The sequence below is a fragment of the Gossypium raimondii genome, chromosome 8, assembly GCF_025698545.1.
Source record: "Gossypium raimondii isolate GPD5lz chromosome 8, ASM2569854v1, whole genome shotgun sequence".
Taxonomy (NCBI): Eukaryota; Viridiplantae; Streptophyta; class Magnoliopsida; order Malvales; family Malvaceae; genus Gossypium; species Gossypium raimondii.
The window spans coordinates 33,653,285-33,671,217 of record NC_068572.1 but is presented as its reverse complement, the minus strand read 5'-3'; the positions used below and the strand labels follow the sequence as shown (position 1 = coordinate 33,671,217).

The following is a 17,933-nucleotide window of genomic DNA, read 5'->3' as shown; positions in this document are numbered from 1 at the left end:
AAACATCAAAATAAATATTTCCCAACAAATTGAAAATAAAATTTTAAAAATATGTATATAGTAAGATAGTTACAACTTAACAAGTAAATGGCTCTAAAATAATAACAAAATTAACAAAATTCTTTAAAATAATAACAAAATTAACAATAAAATAAGTTTATATAATATCTAAATAATAACAACAAAATAATAGCATAATAGCAACATAATAAAATAGTAGTAAAATAGAGAGAAAACAATAAAAAAAATAATATTAAAATTTTTTAGCAGGACCCATAAAATTTCAGTTGAGTGGAACTAAACTATAGCAAATGATTCGAAAAATCTAATTGAATCGAACCCAAGGCTTTATTTAAAACCGCGCCGTTAACCGGATCGAAGTCGAAGGTCGTGATACAGCGCGCAGGCGAATTCCCACGAGGCCCCAGCCGCGTTGAACTCCATCACCAAAACGGAAAATTTGAAAGAATAATTAAGCTTGTAGTATTTGGTCATCCCAGGCGGAGACACCGTCAATGGCGGCATCATCATCGTCACTGACGGCGGTGAGGTCATGGAGAACGGCATTTCTTACTCTGAGAGACGAAACACTAACAAGCCCTCCTTCCATCCCTCAACTTGTACAATCCCTAATCTTCTCTCACTCTCACTCTTCTCTCATATCTGCCGCCTCCGACCTCCCTGCTCACGAGGTATCTTTTATTTCCCAAAATTCCACCATCTTTCTCGCTCTTATTTGTCATTTAATGTTAAAGATTTTCGATTGTTACTTTCAGGTGACTTCCGATCTTTTATTTCTCATCCAACTTGTTGCCAATGCCTCCCAATTTCAACACGATTTGGTCCATACATTTTCCAACACTTGCCGCTTGGTATTTGAATTTCGATCATACTTGTTCTTATTTGATTATTTTTTATTTGTTATCTAGTTGCTAATCCATATCCTTGTTTGCCCCAGATCCATGATGTCAGTCATCGGGTTTCTCTCGATATCAATACCTCATCTTGGGCCTTGCTTCTTGACTCCTCCACCAAAATCATTGATCATTTTCTTGCCAAAGCAACGTCCAGTGCTTCTTTGTATAAACCAACTTTAGAATGCTTGGGAACTCTCAGGTTCGTTCAATTTCACATTCTTTTCTTATCCATTTTTCTTTTATTTTTTATGCTTGCTCGAATTCATTAATAATAACAATGTTATTAATTTATTCAATCCTCAGATATCTTGTCAGTGAAAACCAACGAAAATGCTCTCTGCCAGATGATATTCAGTTGGTAAATGTTCTTCTTCACATCATTGCACGTTCTCATACGGATTTAATCTCCTTGTATTCTTCAAGTCGCAATCAAAAGAGTGCTATTGAAATGGGGAAGAAATTACAGAGAAATGGTAGTTTATGGGAAGTTCTAACTGCTTCCTTTACTATGCTTGGTGAACTATATTCAAGGAGTGGTTCTTCCTTTCCAGTTGATATTTGGCAGTCAACCATTCAGGCAAGTTCTCTATTTGGCTTTGGTGGCTTCTGTAAACATGATGCTGAAGTTGAGTTTTTTTAATTAGGTTTTTAGGAAGATGATGGATTTATTAGCCTCTAAGAATTTGGTTGTGGAAGACATTATCATGTCAAGGTATGATCTTTCCTTCTTATCCGTGGAGAGAACTTGATAAAATAAAAACACGCATTGCTCTTTCAAGTATTAATTAACAAGTTTTCTTGTTGTGTACAGGTTTTATGCTTCTCTTCTGCATTGCCTTCATTTGGTTCTTCTGGATCCTAAAGGTTCTCTTTCAGAACATGTAAGCAAATCGTTACAACTTATGGACATAGTTTTAATTTAAATGTTAAATTCTTTTTGCTTTGCTACTGCATGAATGTAATACAAAAGTTACTTTCAGGTGTCTAGTTTTGTGGCATCCTTGCGTATGTTTTTCGTTTATGGCCTTACCAGTGGAAACCAAGTCATATGTGCTGCTGTCAGTTCCAAGGAGAAAGAATTTGGTTCACCAAGGCTTAAGCTGACTTTAGAAGAGCCTAAACAAACAAATAGTACTCCATATAGGCCTCCACACTTGCGCAAAAAGGACAATTTAAATACTAGGCAGGCTAAAGCTCTAGATCCTCAGAGTTCTTCTGATCAAATTTCTTCTATGGTTGATGTTACATCATCAGACTCTGATTACAGTGACAGTGATGGATCACTTAAAGATATTAATGATTCTCGATGCTCAAAGATTAGAGTGTCTGCCATTGTTTGTATACAGGTAAGTTTAGAACATCATTCCTTCTTACTTGTGACTACCTTTTGATTTTATTTCCCCAATGTTTATATGCAGCTATAAAGCCTTCTTTGAGGTGATTTTTGAGCTTTCCATATTAAATGTGGAAAATTTTTTAAATGTGGCGTTTTTTTGATATAGGAATTACTGGGAATACTCATGAACAATGAGGAAGATACCCAAATCTAGGTCGTTCAGCGTAGACCAAGTCTTTTAGAACTGAAAATTTGTAGTCTAAATTGTTAAAATTTCTGATTAATCATATGAATTGAAATTAAATAATTACTATGAAATCAACATTGATATGGCATGAAGGATGTTTTTTTGGTGGTTTGTTTTATATGTTTGATTTGATACTTCATGCATTTAGGATTTCTTATGTCTGTAAATAATTAGGTTGGAAGTCAAATTGGTTTTATACGGTTAATTGCTCTCCATGTTCTTCAAAACAACCAAAACTCTATTTTATGCTTCCTAAATCTTTATTAGTACATTCTTAAGTACTCGTTCCTGAACACCAGTCATTTTGTTGATGCTGGAATTTCTGAAGTATCCAGCTGTTTTATATTTGGTTCAAAACTATGATCTGATAGCCCTTTACCTTTTTTAGTTTTGTGATAGTATTTATTTTGTTACTGTGATATTGCTTTCTGCCACTCCTGGATTAACTAATGTGTATTGATGATATCAAAACATGGACATCGCATGTCTTATTAATTTTTTATTTTATGGTTTTCAAAATTTTGTGGAATGGCACTTCTTGCTCGGTAGCATTTTGTGGCTCCATTTTGGCCATTAATGGGAAAGGTACTAGTGAATGATCTCATTGTCCCTAAAAAAGGAAGAGTGCCCTAATTCTTTAATTGCTCCAAAAGACTTGGATTAATGTTCGTGTACTTTCACTTTGTGCAAGCACATGAACTTGAATCTGAATCAGGGCTTCTTTGGTTGCGTGTTTCTGGTGCAGGATCTTTGTCAAGCTGATCCCAAATCCTTTACATCTCAATGGACAATGCTTTTGCCGACCAATGATGTACTACAACCAAGGTAATGTAATCCTATTATTGCTCTATTGAGCTAATTTTCCATGAAGTTTTTTATCATTTTGTTTTCCTGTAGCAAGTCTTTCTGTTCCATTTATTTAACATAGCTGACTGCAGAAAATTTGAAGCCACTTTGATGGCATCCTTGCTATTTGATCCTTACTTGAAGGTAAAACTTTTGTCTTTGTAGGTTTTTTTTTTCCTTAGCCTTTATTGTTCTTGGAAAATTATATGACACCTATGCCTCATGTTTAGTTTAGTTGACAATACTGGATTATGACAAAGATATGTTCTTTGTTGTTTATGGCTTTACATCATGTAGTTGCCAGATGTGTTACTTAAACCTAAATCGTGCTTTTTGCTTACATGAGCAATTTTGTGATGCCTAGGCACGGATGGCATCTGCCTCAGCTCTGGCTGTCATGATGGATGGGCCTGCTACTGTTTTTCTTCAGGTAGCAGAATATAAAGAATCTGCTAAATTGGGATCTTTTATGGCACTTTCTAGTTCACTTGGCCAGATACTAATGCAGCTGCATACTGGTACTTGATTATATCCTGTGTGGTTCATTTTTTTAAAGACTCTGCTTGCCTTTGGTACTTCCCATGTGTGTTTCTTACTTGTTAGTTATTATTATGAATTTTGATAAAGTTATTTATAATAATATCTTTGGCGCTTGCCTTTGTGATGTAGGTACTCTATACTTAATTCAGCATGAAACTAATAGTCGTTTGCTGGTGTTGGTTTTCAAGATTCTAATGCTTTTGATATCATCCACACCGTATGAGTCTTTCTTCTTATCTCTTCTTGTGGTTGTTAAAATGCTTACTAATTTTCTTCCTTTTTAGCTGGTAATTTATTTCTTTTCAATTAAAGCTTTCTGTTGCATTTATATTCATATGACACTGAACTCTGTTTCTTTTACTTCTGTTCAATCGGGTATAATAAAGCTAAATCTGTGGAGTCTCTTTTAGGTGGCAATATAGAGACAAATGTGGTGAATTATACCTACTGAGAAAAAAGAACAAAAAAAGAAGAGAGAATCTGTTCAAAACAAAGAGAATGAAGAGAAACTATAAATTGATGGGATTATTTTAAATTCATATTTTTTTACTTATGAGATTGATGAGTGGCCTTATATCAATCCCGGGGTGATTTCATTTCTATCTTCTTTCTGTCCTTTGTCGCCCCCATCATCCTTTCCCTTCTCTTTCACTGCTAATATTGTTTTGTATGCTCTTAGTATCATGATATCTGGTCATTGTCTGGAAGACCGATAGGATCTGCTTTTGTGGTGTGCATGCAAAATGATTTACATGATATGCACTTCTGTAATCCAGGTTAGAACAGTTTTACAATTCTCTGAACTGATAAGAACAAACTAGATAATCAGATCTATTTTCAGGGTCACTTGGACTTACGAAGGATTTAAGTGGTAGAATTGTTTGAATAGTTTCTACGCATAAAGAAAAAACCAGTGTGGTTTTTATTGGATGCGTTGGATAGCAGCTTGAAAAGGAACTGATTACTTTTTATCCATGACTTTATTAAGTTCATATGTTGCCTCCTTTGATCTTTTAGGAAGAGCCTAGCATGTTTATATTGGATTTATTTTGTCGTTTTGCTTGTAATTCCACAGATATTCACGAATGCCAGGTGAATTGTTGCCGAAAGTAATTTTATCTTTACAAGCAAGGATTGAAGCTGGTTTTCCTTTCAAAAGTGATCAGACTGGTTTGCAGGCAGGGTTCTTTTAATTGTTTTTATATTTTATCTTTGACTGGTGTGGATGGCAACATTTAGGCCTTTTCGCTTGTGAAGATAATTATATCTTACTTCTTTTGTTAGGCTGCTGCTATTAGCTGTTTGACAACTGCTTTATCAGTTTCACCTTCCATCCAAGTCAAAGAAATGATTTTAAAGGAATTGTCGACAGGTTATCTCACTTTTTATAAAATTTGCCCAATTATTATGGTCAAAATTAGTTTTCTTTTCAGTTAGGTTCTCCTCTCTTCTTTTTATGGGGGGAGGTGGGGGTTGGGGGAGGGTGGAGGACATGAATTTCGGTTGTGAAACTAGTTAAAGCATATATGGTAATCATTAGAGTGATTTCAAATGAAAGAATTTATTAAAAAGCAATATGCTGAATGGTTATACCTTTGGTAATAAAATTAAAACCGTGGAGCTGATAACTTTTATAACAACATCTCATGCTTAGGAGAGAGAAAGTTGAGTGACTGAACCCCAGTCAGAGTTATAGGAGGCACCGGAATGTACTCTACTCTTAACCTTTTGTCCTTGGTATTCATTTTGTTTCTTCAACCATTTCATATAATCACAAACATACGTCTCTCTTGAAGGATTAGAACTTTTTCCCTTTATCACTCATGTATCATTCCATTGCATGTTGTAGACTAATGTCTTTTAATGAGTTTTTCACTTTAATGTTGTAGACTAATGGCATAAGAATAGAAGCCGGTTATGACCTGCTCGCCATGTTTGTGACCCATTACCTTGTTGAACACTTTACACATGGTTCATAAAAACGTTTGTTAATGGAGAAATTGCTGCAATTTCTGTTTATTGTAGGAGGATTTTTGTTGGGTATGTCACAAAGGGACCTGAGTGAATGTGTGTATCATTCATGTAATGTAATAACTCTTTTTGGTTTCTTTTAATGAAATGATAGCCAGTACTTGATTATTTATTATTCATATTCTTCTTATTATTTTACAGTTGAGTCTTTCCGATGTGAACAGACCATCAGTTGAATGGATACCACTTCCAGTTTTCATTGACCTGTTCTATATCCTATAAGCTTATGAGTTAAGAAGTTGATTTTTTGTTTCTCTCTTCTAGAAATCATTTGCTAATTGAACCTTGTTATTTGAAGTCTATTCCAGGTTTTGTGGAGGCTGACAAGAAGTCTGGTGTTTTTCTAACATTACTTAAGCATTGTGAACGACTAAGCAACCCAACAGTTTGCTTTGAAGCACTTCAGGTAATTTCAAGTAAATTTAAAGTTATAGCATTTAATGTGTTAGTTGGTCATGTCGAGTTCTGGTGGCTTACTAATACTTCTCTGGTTGAGCAATGTATCATTCTTATCCCTGATTCTTGTGTGCTTCTTTCCTCCTTTTCTCCAGTTATTACTTCCTGATTTTTCACAATTTGGTATCTTATATTAATAGAGTGTAGGATTATTGGTAAATCATTGGTAATTATTCAATATATGTTGTTTCATTCAATTAGACATTGCTAAGATGCCAAAACTAGCTGCTTGCTATAGCAAAGATAAGAGGAAATAATTGAAGCTGAAGAGGGAATGAGATACATTTGGATGTGTTGTGAACCACTGGATTACTAAATAATAAATCTGGTATCTGTGCAATAAAATTGATGAACCTTATGTAAAGTTAAATGCGAAGATAATGCTTGTTTTATTAATGTTGATGTTAAGTGAGCATGTTTACAAATGCCCATTCTTGTCTTTGGAAGCTTTCCTTTCCCCATAGACAACACACACAAAAAGGAACAAATGAAGGAATTGGCTTTTGGATGATTGTGATCTATATTGATCAAGATGTATGTGGAAAAACAGAGTTCAAGATAAAATAGAATAAATTCATATTTGTTTGTCTTAAAAAAGATACTTTCATTTTTGTCATTGTGCAATGTTGTATTTTGATTGAGAAGGATAATGATGGAAGATATTCTTGCAAAATTTTGAAGTATGCGATTTACTTTCTGTGGGGTTCTTTGTTTGGTTTCTTTTATTAAGACTTTGTGTGGCATATAGGTGGGCTTTATTTTCAATGGGTTGAAATTAAAACCTAGGTTTATTCATACGCACATGTATATATGCATGTGTATCTCTCTCTCCTCCCTCCCTCCCTCTTGCTATACGGATAGAGAGATTGGTTGTGTTAGGTTTGGTTTGTTGATTTTTGATATTGAAACTTGAGATTTGAGTTTATTCTATTGAGATTCCTTTGAGCATTTTGATTTGAAAAAACCTTTTGTGTGTACATATATGCATTTCATGTTGCAGGCCCTTCGAGCCGTTTCTCACAATTACCCGGACTTAATGTTAGTATGCTGGGGAAAAATTTCTGCTATTGTTTATAAATTTCTGAGAGAAGGTAATGCCGAAGTTGCAACAAAGTCCTGGAAGGAACTAGCTGGAAATACAGCTCTATTTGTTGGGGAAAAAATTGTTACAGCTGCTATAAAGGTGAAATTGCCAACTGGTTTCCTCTTCTTTTTTATATACATATATTTATGTATGTGAGCATGTCTATATATGTCTGTATATATGTTTGTGGCAATTTTTGTGACCAATTGACATTTCATATCAAATCCTTTTATATGTACTCTATAGGTATTAGTATCATTTTTATTTTGCTCCTCTGGATTTTGTTGTCTGGAAACTCCAGAAACACATCCATGCACCAAATACATGGAAGGCCAGGAGACTCTTCTTGCCAGAGTTATTAGTGTGTAATGGGCAAAGATGCCCTTATCTGTGTGGTAGTTTTTGTCAGTTTCCATTTCTGATTTTCTTTTCTTTTTCTCCCTTTTGATGTTAATTTATTATTTTCATTCTTCAGGTTTTGGATGAATGCCTTCGTGCAATATCTGGTTTTAGAGGAACTGAGGATCTTTCGGAAGAAAATTTTTTGGATTCCCCGTTTACTTCTGATTGCATAAGGACAAAGAAAGTATCATCAGCTCCATCATATGGACCCCGGAGTCCAGAAGATGTAAAAGAAGAAAGAAATACATTTCCATCAGGACTTCAGCAGTGGGCTGAGACAATTGAGAAGCTCATGCCTCTCATTCTATGGCATACATCTGCAATGGTTAGTTAGCTTCTTGTTCCCCCTCTTCAGATAGCTTCTTGTTCCCCCTCTTCAGATCACCCAAACAACTGACATTCAGCAGATTAAGGCTTATTCAAGCTGAGTTGCTTGATTCTCTGTTATTATTATGATGATGATGGTCATCATGGTTGTCTTTAATCTTCTATGTGCAATTAGAGGTTGATACATGCATTTCGCTTTGCCTTAAACTTTTTATTTTTTTTATTTTCCTCTAAATACCTAGTTTTTGGCCAATTATGTTATGGTGTAAATGATTCACAACTTTAGTGGCTAATTTTTTTTATGGAAAAAGCCTAAGTACTCTAGTGTCGAATGGAAACACATGACCTTCAAAATTCTGAACTGCTGGCACTCTTGGAGAAGCTTGAGAATTCTGATTTATAACATGGATGGCCATTGGTGCTAGATGTAAGAGCAACATTGAACTGGTGAAGGTTAATTGTTTAAGCACAAGAAACTGATTTGTGAGAGCTAGTTGAGAATTCATTTTGGCCTCATTTAATGCCCTGCAGACATACAATAACTTATGACAGCTTTGATTTCCTTCATTTTATTGCTTATCATTATCTATTTGGTTCACAAAATAGATCTTGACCTTGTGGATAAATTCTATTGCTTGCTGCAGACATTGGCTTTAGTGAAGAATATCAAAGAGTTCGATGAAAGTTGGGCTTTTTATTTTTACATTGTGGTTTTTCTTTTGCATTGAGATTATCATATCATTCATTGTAGGTGGTAACTACACTTCTAACAAGATTGAAGTATTATATTCTTACCTGTATATGACACTGAACTGCTTTTCTTTGGAAGGTGAGAACTGCATCAGTAACTTGTTTTGCTGGAATCACTTCTTCTGTATTCTTTTCTCTCTTGAAGGAAAACCAGGACTTCATTGTTTCATCTCTAGTAAGTCCTGATTTAGCATTATTTAAAACTTGAAATTTTGTTCCCTTCCCCTTTTGTGTTGATCTTACATAACATTCACTCCATTTTATTGTGATTTATGTTTGAAAAAAAAATAGATCAGTGCTGCTGAGCATGATAAGGTTCCTTCAGTTAGGTCAGCTGCTTGTCGAGCCATTGGTGTTGTCTCATGTTTCCAGAAAGCTTCTGCGAGGTGATTCTGCAATGTTACTAGGATATAAGTTTTTATGATTTAATGGGTTGTATGTGCAAAAATGATGAAAACTAAATTTACGGAAAGCCTAAACTATTTAGTGCAGGGAACCTTGGCAAGTTTATCCATGCTGTTGAGATTAACACTCGTGATTCTATGGTCTCGGTAATTTTAAAATCTTTTTTATTTAGACCTTAGGAGAGTGCTTATATATCTAGTGTTTAAGATGCAAGTTTTGCTTACAAATACTTTTGCAGGTGCGAATACCAGCCTCTTGGGCTTTGGCAAACATATGTGATTCTATCCGTCACTTTGTTGATGATGTTCCTTTAAAGCACTCAACAGGTAGCTTTCTGGCGTGGTGGAATTATTTTTTGTATTTTCTATATCTAATAGACTAATACAATATTTCCTATATCTAATTATTCTTTTCTTGACACTTTTATAGATTCAGAAACAAACTTCCATTTGGTGGACTTGTTAATTGAGTGTGCTCTGCGTCTAACCAAGGACGGGGACAAGGTATAATATATTATAAGGCATCTTATAACCTTTCATGGACTAATGAGATTGGTGTGACGGTAGCTTTTAATTGTTAAATAGTAATTTGATGCACACTTTGCCTTTTTGTTGTGTATGCTTCGGATACAGTCACAGCTTTTTTGTTTTTGTTCTGGCAAAACTTTTGAGTTTATTTCTTCTTTCATGAGTTTCATGATATGGTTTTTTATCTGCTAGAAGTTTGTTATGTGCCTTGGCGTAGGATCTAGTCACAGGTCTAGATAAGAAAGAATTCTTGCTTCGACCTATGGTTACTCAAAAGGCAGATTTGTCCTTGACTGAACCCCCTCTCAAAATAACGTTTCTTTTTGATAGAATGCTTATCTCTTTATTTCATATTGGCACCCTTTTATAGATTGTTAATAACAAAGAAAAGAGTCCTAATAGAATTCCTAACTTAGAGTTTATGAAGGAAATAAAAACCTAATATGATAGAGAAAATAAGTAAAACTAAAACTCTTAATAAAACCTGATATAATAAATAAATAAAACTAAAAACTCCTATTGCAATAAAAGCATCCATATCATTACTCCCCTTCTTGGAGTTGAGCTTGTCCTCAAGCTCAAATTCAGAATAAACTTCAGAACTTATCCAAAATCATCTATCGCATCATCATCTTGCTTGCCTTCAACATCTGGTACTTCTATCCAAAACCTTTTACATTTGTGTCCCATGGAATAAGACTCGTCACAATTATAACACAGACCGTTAGCCCTTCTTTCCGCCATTTCTGTCTGTGTCAATCGCTTAATAAATGGTGCAGAAGAACCTATTTTGCCATTGTTCCCTGTTGGTTCTGTTGTTTGTCTCCCTCCCTTTGCAATGCTCTTAGTTGTTAGAATGATTGAATTGCTGCCAGTGTTTTGGGAAGTTGGCCAGTTCAGGATGGCTCGAGATGACAGTTTGGAAGAGACATTTTGTTACGTTCCAATGTTCGAGCCATATTCATTGCAACTCCAAGGTTTTCCGGATGTTGCATCACAATATCAATTCTAAGTTACTCTACCAACCCGGCAGTAAAGAGGTTTACTTGCTTTTCGTGCCTCCGCTGCTGCCTTGTTCTTCATTATTTTTCTTTGAATCCCCTTTCGTTATCTTTTGGACCGAAAGAGATAATATCGCCACCTGCTCCTCTAATGCTTGTTGCCTTGAAGCCATTTGTTCCATGAAAGCCTCCAGCTTGGCTGTCAAAGTCTTTTCGTGACCCATGACAGCTGGCTCGGATACCAAGTTGTTATGTGCCTTGGCGTAGGATCTAGTTACAGGTCTAGACGAGAAAGAATTCTTGCTTCTACCTATGGCTACTCAAAAGGTAGACTCGTCCTTGACTGAAACCCCTCTCAAAATAATGTTTCTTTTTGATAGAATAATTGCTTATCTCTTTATTTCATATTGGCACCCTTTTATAGATTGTTAATAACAAAGAAAAGAGTCCTAATAGAATTCCTAACTTAGAGTTTATGAAGGAAATAAAAACCTAATATAATAGAGAAAATAAGTAAAACTAAAACTCTTAATAAAACCTGATATAATAAATAAATAAAACTAAAAAACTCCTATTGCAATAAAAGCGTCCATATCAAAGTTCAACTGGGTAATGTAGGTATGAGTTACTTCATATGAGAAACAGAATGTAGAAGATGGGAAGGGCATGGGTATCTCTCCTTTTTACCAATTTAGAAAATGTATAGGGTAGTCTGGCTTAGACTGCATATTCATTCATTGATTCGCTCATTATTACAACGAGACAATGTTTCTATCTCTCACTAAGCTAGTAAAGTACGAAAAGTAAATCGGGAATCTTTGGAAGAGGCAGCAAGAAGTTATCAAAAATTATGTATCTGTTTTTATTTCCTAAAATTTGGTTTGGTAGACAAAGCAAATCCCTTCATCTCATGTTTCGATAAAATAGACTGGATCTATGTCGAATTGCTAAGATACATGTATTAATCAAATAAATGAATTTCATTTTGTTCTTGTGGAGGTAATTTTCTTTTGCTTGTACACATCTCTTAGTTTTATCTTAACTCATTTGTATTACTAAAATGTTGCTAGTGAGAATGTTTTCTCATTAAACTTGAATCTGGAACTTGTAGGCTCAGCTATATGATTATTTCTTCCATAATAAATCCAGGAACATATGAAATGCTGTCAAGTTGTCTAGATACCTTTTGCTTGACAGCAAATTGCAGAACCTGGTTTGTTATTTTGTATATATTTTCTACATTTGATCCCAGTATCCTGGCTGCATTTTACTTTGTTTGGGTAATTATTGGTTTATGATTAATTGGACTCGGGGGTGAGTGTTGGATACGAGTATGTATCTTATGCTGGTATGGTTAAATTTTTCTAAGTTTTTCCATATATTGGAGCATCCATGAAGGTCTTATCTATACCAATGTGTTAAGACAGTCGGAAATGGGCACTTAAAGAAAACTGAGAAGTTGCAGCAACATATTCGGTTGATGTTCAGCCAAGTGATAGTTTATAAGCTTTCATATCTAGAAGAGATTGAATATATCATCTTAGCACATCAATTAGAAGCTCTTTTAGCTTTTATTTCTCTTCATGTTTCCTTCTATTAGGTTAAATCAAATGCTGTAAGAGCTCTCGGAAATCTTTCAAGATTTGTCAGATATACGAGTTCATATTTTGATAAAAAGCCAGTGGCAAAATTAGGATTTTCGTCCACTTGCAACCAGGTTACTATGTTGCCAGCAAGAAATGATCTGAATGCTTTTGATGGAGGTGTGATAACTTCATCCTATCCTGCATCATTGAAGGATTTGCATTGGCTAGAGAGAATGGTGCAAGCATTTATTTCTTGTGTTACAACTGGAAATGTCAAGGTATTATCTTGCATTGTAGTTTTTCTGTAAACTTTAATCTCAACATGGTGCAAGCATATAATCATTTTTAATGTTAGTTTAACTATATTCTGTTTCTTATTGTGACTTTACATTTACTAGGTTCAATGGAATGTCTGTCATGCGCTGAGCAACATGTTTTTGAATAAGACAATACAACTGCAGGATATGGATTGGTACGACGATGCTAATTACTTCATGCTCTTTTTCTTAGGAATACAGCCCCAATAGGTTTAACTGTTCATGTTCAGTACAGTTTGATGTAAAGGTTGGATAAATTATTGAATGAGCAATTTGCCCTCACATTGTTTGGGCATGTGGGCATCTCTCTTGCCTTAGTCTACATTATCATGGGTGTAGCCAATCCTAGTTTTAAAAACCTGCACATTAAGGTTTGATGATAGGAAGAAGTCACGAAATTCATAGTTGTTTTCAGCTAGTAACTTTTTGTTTGGAATGGTGCTTGTGGATAGAAAACTAGCTTAGCTCCCTTAGATCTTTTTCACTGTTAATTTTGTATGGTTATATTGTGCGAACACTTTCTCATTATTTGGTATGTTTCCTACCTGGGACAATGTTTAATATTAAACTCTTTTTGCATGTAAACAACTTTTAATACCTCTTCTTAAGATAACATATCCAAGCCTGTGATGAATATACTGGCACGAGTCATTATTCTCAGAATCCTCAACTTCTCTTGCCTCTAAACTTTTGTTTCTTGGTTTTATTAGTAATAAGACTTCGCTGCTCATATATCTGAAGCTAAAATGTGAAGGTCCTCCAAGATATTTGAATTTTAGTTACTAGATCATTTTCAATTTCACATGCTATGTCTATATGAGCAACTTATTTTCCTTTTATACTTTATGATGCATAATTGATATATATTGTATGAATGTATATGATTTTGGCAGGGCTCCATCAGTTTTTGGTATTCTTCTATTGCTTTTACGTGATTCTTCGAATTTCAAGATCAGGATACAAGCTGCTGCTGCATTGGCTGTGCCGGAAGCGGCAGTTGGTGAGTAATACTGATACCTTCAATCATTATTTATGGCTAAACTTAGACTTAATAACTGGGAGTCTGGGATTTATCTGCTTCTCTTCTGTTTACTCTTGGTTTTAATCTTATGTTTGACATTTTAAAGCTGAGTATTGACATGGCATACCTCGTTTGACACAGATTATGGGAAATCTTTCCCTGACATTGTCCAAGGCCTGGAGCATGTAGTGGAGAATCTAGGTTCTGACTCAATTTCGGCACCTTCAAGTTTCAAATATAGGATCGCACTTGAAAAGCAGGTTATTCTATGCATATGATAGTCTTTTGAAATGATATAACAGTTTAGGAATCTTGCAATTTCTGCATTTATAAAAGAAATACTTATTACCTAATCCATGTCAATTGTATTAAATTTAGTGAAATTAAGAGAAAATTTGAATCACCTCAATAATTCCTGTGAATCTGAAGTTTCATGACAATTTTTAAAATGAATTCCTTCATTTATTACTGATTATTTCATAAAATTTTGGTTGGATTCCAAGGTAATTAAGACAAGGCCATGCCTGATCATTAATTGGATATTTTTTTCTATCGCAGTCAACTTCAACCTTGTTGCATGTTCTTAGCCTTGCTTCAGCTACTGACCACAAACCGCTGAAAGATTTTCTTGTCAAAGTAAGATTTAATCGACCTTATTTGACATTCACAAATGCCATGAATGAATTCAGTGCTCCTTTGTTTGTAAGTTTGGCATATCATTTTTGTTTCTTAAAATAGATGGTTTCTCATGTTCCAAATAGAAAATAGCTGCATTCTTCATGGAGTAAGAAATTTCTATAAGATATGAACTATTAAAGCACTAACGAGTGTCTTTTCTATAAGACATTAACTATTTAACTCGTGTAACAGAAAGCATCTTTTCTGGAGGACTGGTTTAAGATGCTCTACTCATCACTAGGGGAGACGATTTCTCAGTCTGATGCCGTTGGAAGTGATTCTGTTGGTAACCGAAAGAAAGAGATGATAGCCAAAGCTATACAGTCCATAATCGAAGTTTATGAAAGCACGGACCAGCATACGATTTGTCAGAAATTCAAGAAGCTGAACAATAGCATAATCTGATGGTCCCATAATCTGCCATTTTTATTTTGCTCGGTAGCTCTGGCTGATATGTTATATTGGGTAATTTTAGTTTGGTCACCTTGGACACTACTTTTACTCAGATGAATTGGCCATTCGTCCTTGATGTACCAGTTCATTGGATTGGAAATACCCTTTCCTATCCGATGATTAAACAGAGATTGGAGTAACTGAACTAATCCCATATGCAGAAAAGGCCCCTCCTGGTGGTGAGGAGAGTTTGGTACAGAATTTCCAGTACTCCGCTAGGCCGGCAGTGCAAAAAAGGAGGGGGGGGGGGTTGGATCCTATTGTGTATTGAATTATGATAGGTTTTTGGTTGTATTGGTGCTGTGTGCAGTATGAAGTGGGACTGGGATTCCAATAATTTAAATGCATTCACACATGGATTACTGCATTCTAGCCTCTGATATAGATTTTCTTTTTGTTCTTGTAACATGATGGTAGTGTAATCAAAGGATCTCTGATCAGATTCTCAAACTATGTAGTACTTTAATTCGTTTGCATCTATCAGCATGGTCTAATGGATAACTAATGCCATTTTCCAAAGAGACGACGGGCGGTTTTTTGGAGTTGACTTGTATTCGATTGATTGTAAGGTAAGGCAACTTCTTAAGTTAGAAGTTTCAAATTGTTGGTTAAGAAAGGCGTAGAATTATAAGCAACGAACACTTGGAATAAAAATTTGGCTTTAAGCGTTTAGATGGTCCTTGAATCTTTTCAGAAAAAAAATATCAATTAAGTCCCTCTGATTTTTTTTTCAACTAAGCCCTCAATCATTAGGATTTTCATAATTTAGATTCCATAATTTTGAAAGTATTACAATTTGACTACTACAAATTTTAAAAAGACTAATATTTTTTTCACATACTTGTTTGGATGAAATGAATATCAAATACTTCAATTATTGAATTTTAATATTTTGATAATTTGATTTACTCATCTAAATTTTAATTTTAAAGTGTATAATTACAATAAAGTTAAGAGTTCAACTTTAATTTTATAAAGTAAAATAATGAAGATTTGCTTCCTAATTTTATAAACTTGAATGCTTATTTAACTATTATATCGATATATTTTAGTGTAAGAAACAAAAAATTTATTATGGTAAATTGGGTAAACTACATTGATAGCTACCCAACTATCAAGAAATTTATTTTGGTCATCTAACTATGAAAAGTTACAAAATGTTCAGTTAATTATTAAATTGTCCTTTTCAGTCACCAGCTAGCTTATGATAATAGTTTTTAAAATTGGCATAATAGCAATATTAACCCTCAACATTTATACATTGTCAATTTAGTCTGGATTCTAAAAAGTTTAGTCCTCAACATTTACACATTGTGTAATTTGGTTTTCTTCTTGTTTTTCTTTGCGACCCTTTCACATAAAAAGCTAAAAAAACCAATATATCAGCTAAATTTGATTGAAAATATACAAAAATGTAAACACCAAAAAATCCAAGGTAATAAATTTCTTCTTTTCTCATTTTTTTAAAATTAACCCTCAATGTCATAGAGAAAAATAAAATTGTAAAAAAGACCAAATTACACAATATGTAAATGCTGAGGGTTAAATTTTTTTAGAATCAAGACTAAATTGACATAATTTGTAACAGCTCAATTTTGGGTCTAGTCGGAACAGTGGTTTTAGGACCACAAATCCAACGAGGAAAAATGAAATTGTAATGGCCTGAATTTTCAGTGGTGTCGGAATGGTGATTCGAGATCACTAAATCTGACAAATGAGTAGAAAATATTATTAATTTAGTGAGTATAAGTTAAATTAAATGTGAAGTTAGGAAAATTTTTGAAATAGTGAATAATGTACTAGGAATAAATATTAAAATAATTAGAATCGAAAATGAGGTATTGAAACTTCAAACTCATAAATCGAGCCATAAATATTTTTAGAAATATTTATAGAGTGTCATTGAGTTGGTATTAAAGTTTCGTTAGAAAATTCTAACGTTTGGGTGGTTAATTAATTAAAAAGGACTAAAATGAAAATACTGTAAAATTTGTTAAAAGTGATTAAATAGCTTAAGTGGTAAATAAGGAGGGACTTAAGGAATAAATATGCCAATATGAAATAGTTGAGACGGCATAAGAGAAGAAAAATCTGGAAAAGTGATGTAATAAGGGCAAAATTAGAAATTTTGCAAAAGTTAACAAATAAAAATCTTAACTAAAAGAGTTTCTAGTCAATTCTTCATATATCTCAGCAAAAAACGCCATTGAACGGTCCCTCCAAGCTGGTTTTTCATATATTTGAATCATGTAAGTTCAATTCTTGATTATTTCTTAAATTTTTTGTGTTTTTGTGACTTTTACAACTAGATCCACTTGTTGAATTCATTAGTTTTTGATTTTATGAATGAAATTGAAAGTTGCTATGAATATGTGTTGTAAGTTTATGATGAAATAGCATGAAATTGAAGCTTTAATTTGTTTATGAGATGATTTTATTAGGTAATTTCGATAGAAATTGATTTGTAGGACCTAATTGTGAAAATGTTTGGAATTAAAGTCTAGTGCTAAAATTCTGATTTCCAAAGGTTATAAAGTAGTTTAGAGTGATGGAATAATGTGTTAATTGAGAAAAATCAGCTCAATTGAGAGGCTAATTGAGCAGGGATGAAATTATTGTTTATTGAAAGCTTAGGGAAAAATGGTAATTAACATTATGCACAAAAACAGTTTGGACAGCTGCCATAGGTCAACTTTGAAAAATCATCATAAATTGTAGAAATTGAATTAGAAGATGAATAAAATATGAAATTAAATCTTATTGAGTCTAGTTTCTCATAGAAGAAACGATGTAAGCAATAGAATTGTAAATCATGAGATATAATAGGTTTTGTGAGACAAGATCAGAATGAATTCGGGTTCCCCTGTTCTGACTTTGTAAAATCATTAAAATTTGTACAAAAATAATTATGAATTATAATTTATATGCTTAGAATCCTTATTGAGTCTATTTTCATAATAAACAAACGGAAACATCATCCGAATTCTGTACCATGAGATAATTAATTTT

At 33.8% G+C, this 17,933-nt stretch overlaps 1 protein-coding gene across 3 annotated transcripts; it reads left to right on the top strand.

Moving 5' to 3' along the window:
• The first annotated feature begins 306 nt into the window (after window positions 1-306).
• Window positions 307-15,443, top strand: LOC105791273 (uncharacterized). 3 transcript variants are annotated; one of them, XM_052634242.1, is made up of 28 exons: window positions 307-692; window positions 777-872; window positions 959-1,116; window positions 1,221-1,494; window positions 1,562-1,629; window positions 1,729-1,798; window positions 1,898-2,263; window positions 3,246-3,325; window positions 3,439-3,490; window positions 3,711-3,864; window positions 4,016-4,103; window positions 4,962-5,064; window positions 5,171-5,258; window positions 5,912-5,926; window positions 6,226-6,323; window positions 7,374-7,556; window positions 7,933-8,184; window positions 9,016-9,111; window positions 9,228-9,322; window positions 9,424-9,487; window positions 9,580-9,667; window positions 9,771-9,844; window positions 12,587-12,733; window positions 12,854-12,927; window positions 13,666-13,772; window positions 13,935-14,053; window positions 14,352-14,429; window positions 14,664-15,443. In XM_052634242.1, exons 1-28 carry the CDS (start codon window positions 516-518, stop codon window positions 14,874-14,876), a joined length of 3,477 nt encoding a protein of 1,158 aa, XP_052490202.1. In that variant the 5' UTR covers window positions 307-515; the 3' UTR covers window positions 14,877-15,443. The 3 variants fall into 3 exon arrangements, with proteins under 3 accessions (XP_052490202.1, XP_052490201.1, XP_012474733.1); XM_052634241.1 differs by having other exon boundaries at window positions 308-692; window positions 12,470-12,733; XM_012619279.2 differs by lacking the exon at window positions 5,912-5,926 and having other exon boundaries at window positions 308-692; window positions 12,470-12,733.
• The last annotated feature ends 2,490 nt before the right edge of the window (window positions 15,444-17,933 follow it).

What these genes read in the sequence shown, in the direction of transcription:
- LOC105791273 (XM_052634241.1), top strand. Translation starts at nt 516, where the DNA reads ATGGCGGCATCATCATCGTCACTGACGGCGGTGAGGTCATGGAGAACG. An exon ending in AATGATGTACTACAACCAAG is followed by an intron (nt 3,326 to 3,438) that starts GTAATGTAATCC and finishes AGCTGACTGCAG; the next exon opens with AAAATTTGAAGCCACTTTGA. An exon ending in TGAAAGATTTTCTTGTCAAA is followed by an intron (nt 14,430 to 14,663) that starts GTAAGATTTAAT and finishes CTCGTGTAACAG; the next exon opens with AAAGCATCTTTTCTGGAGGA.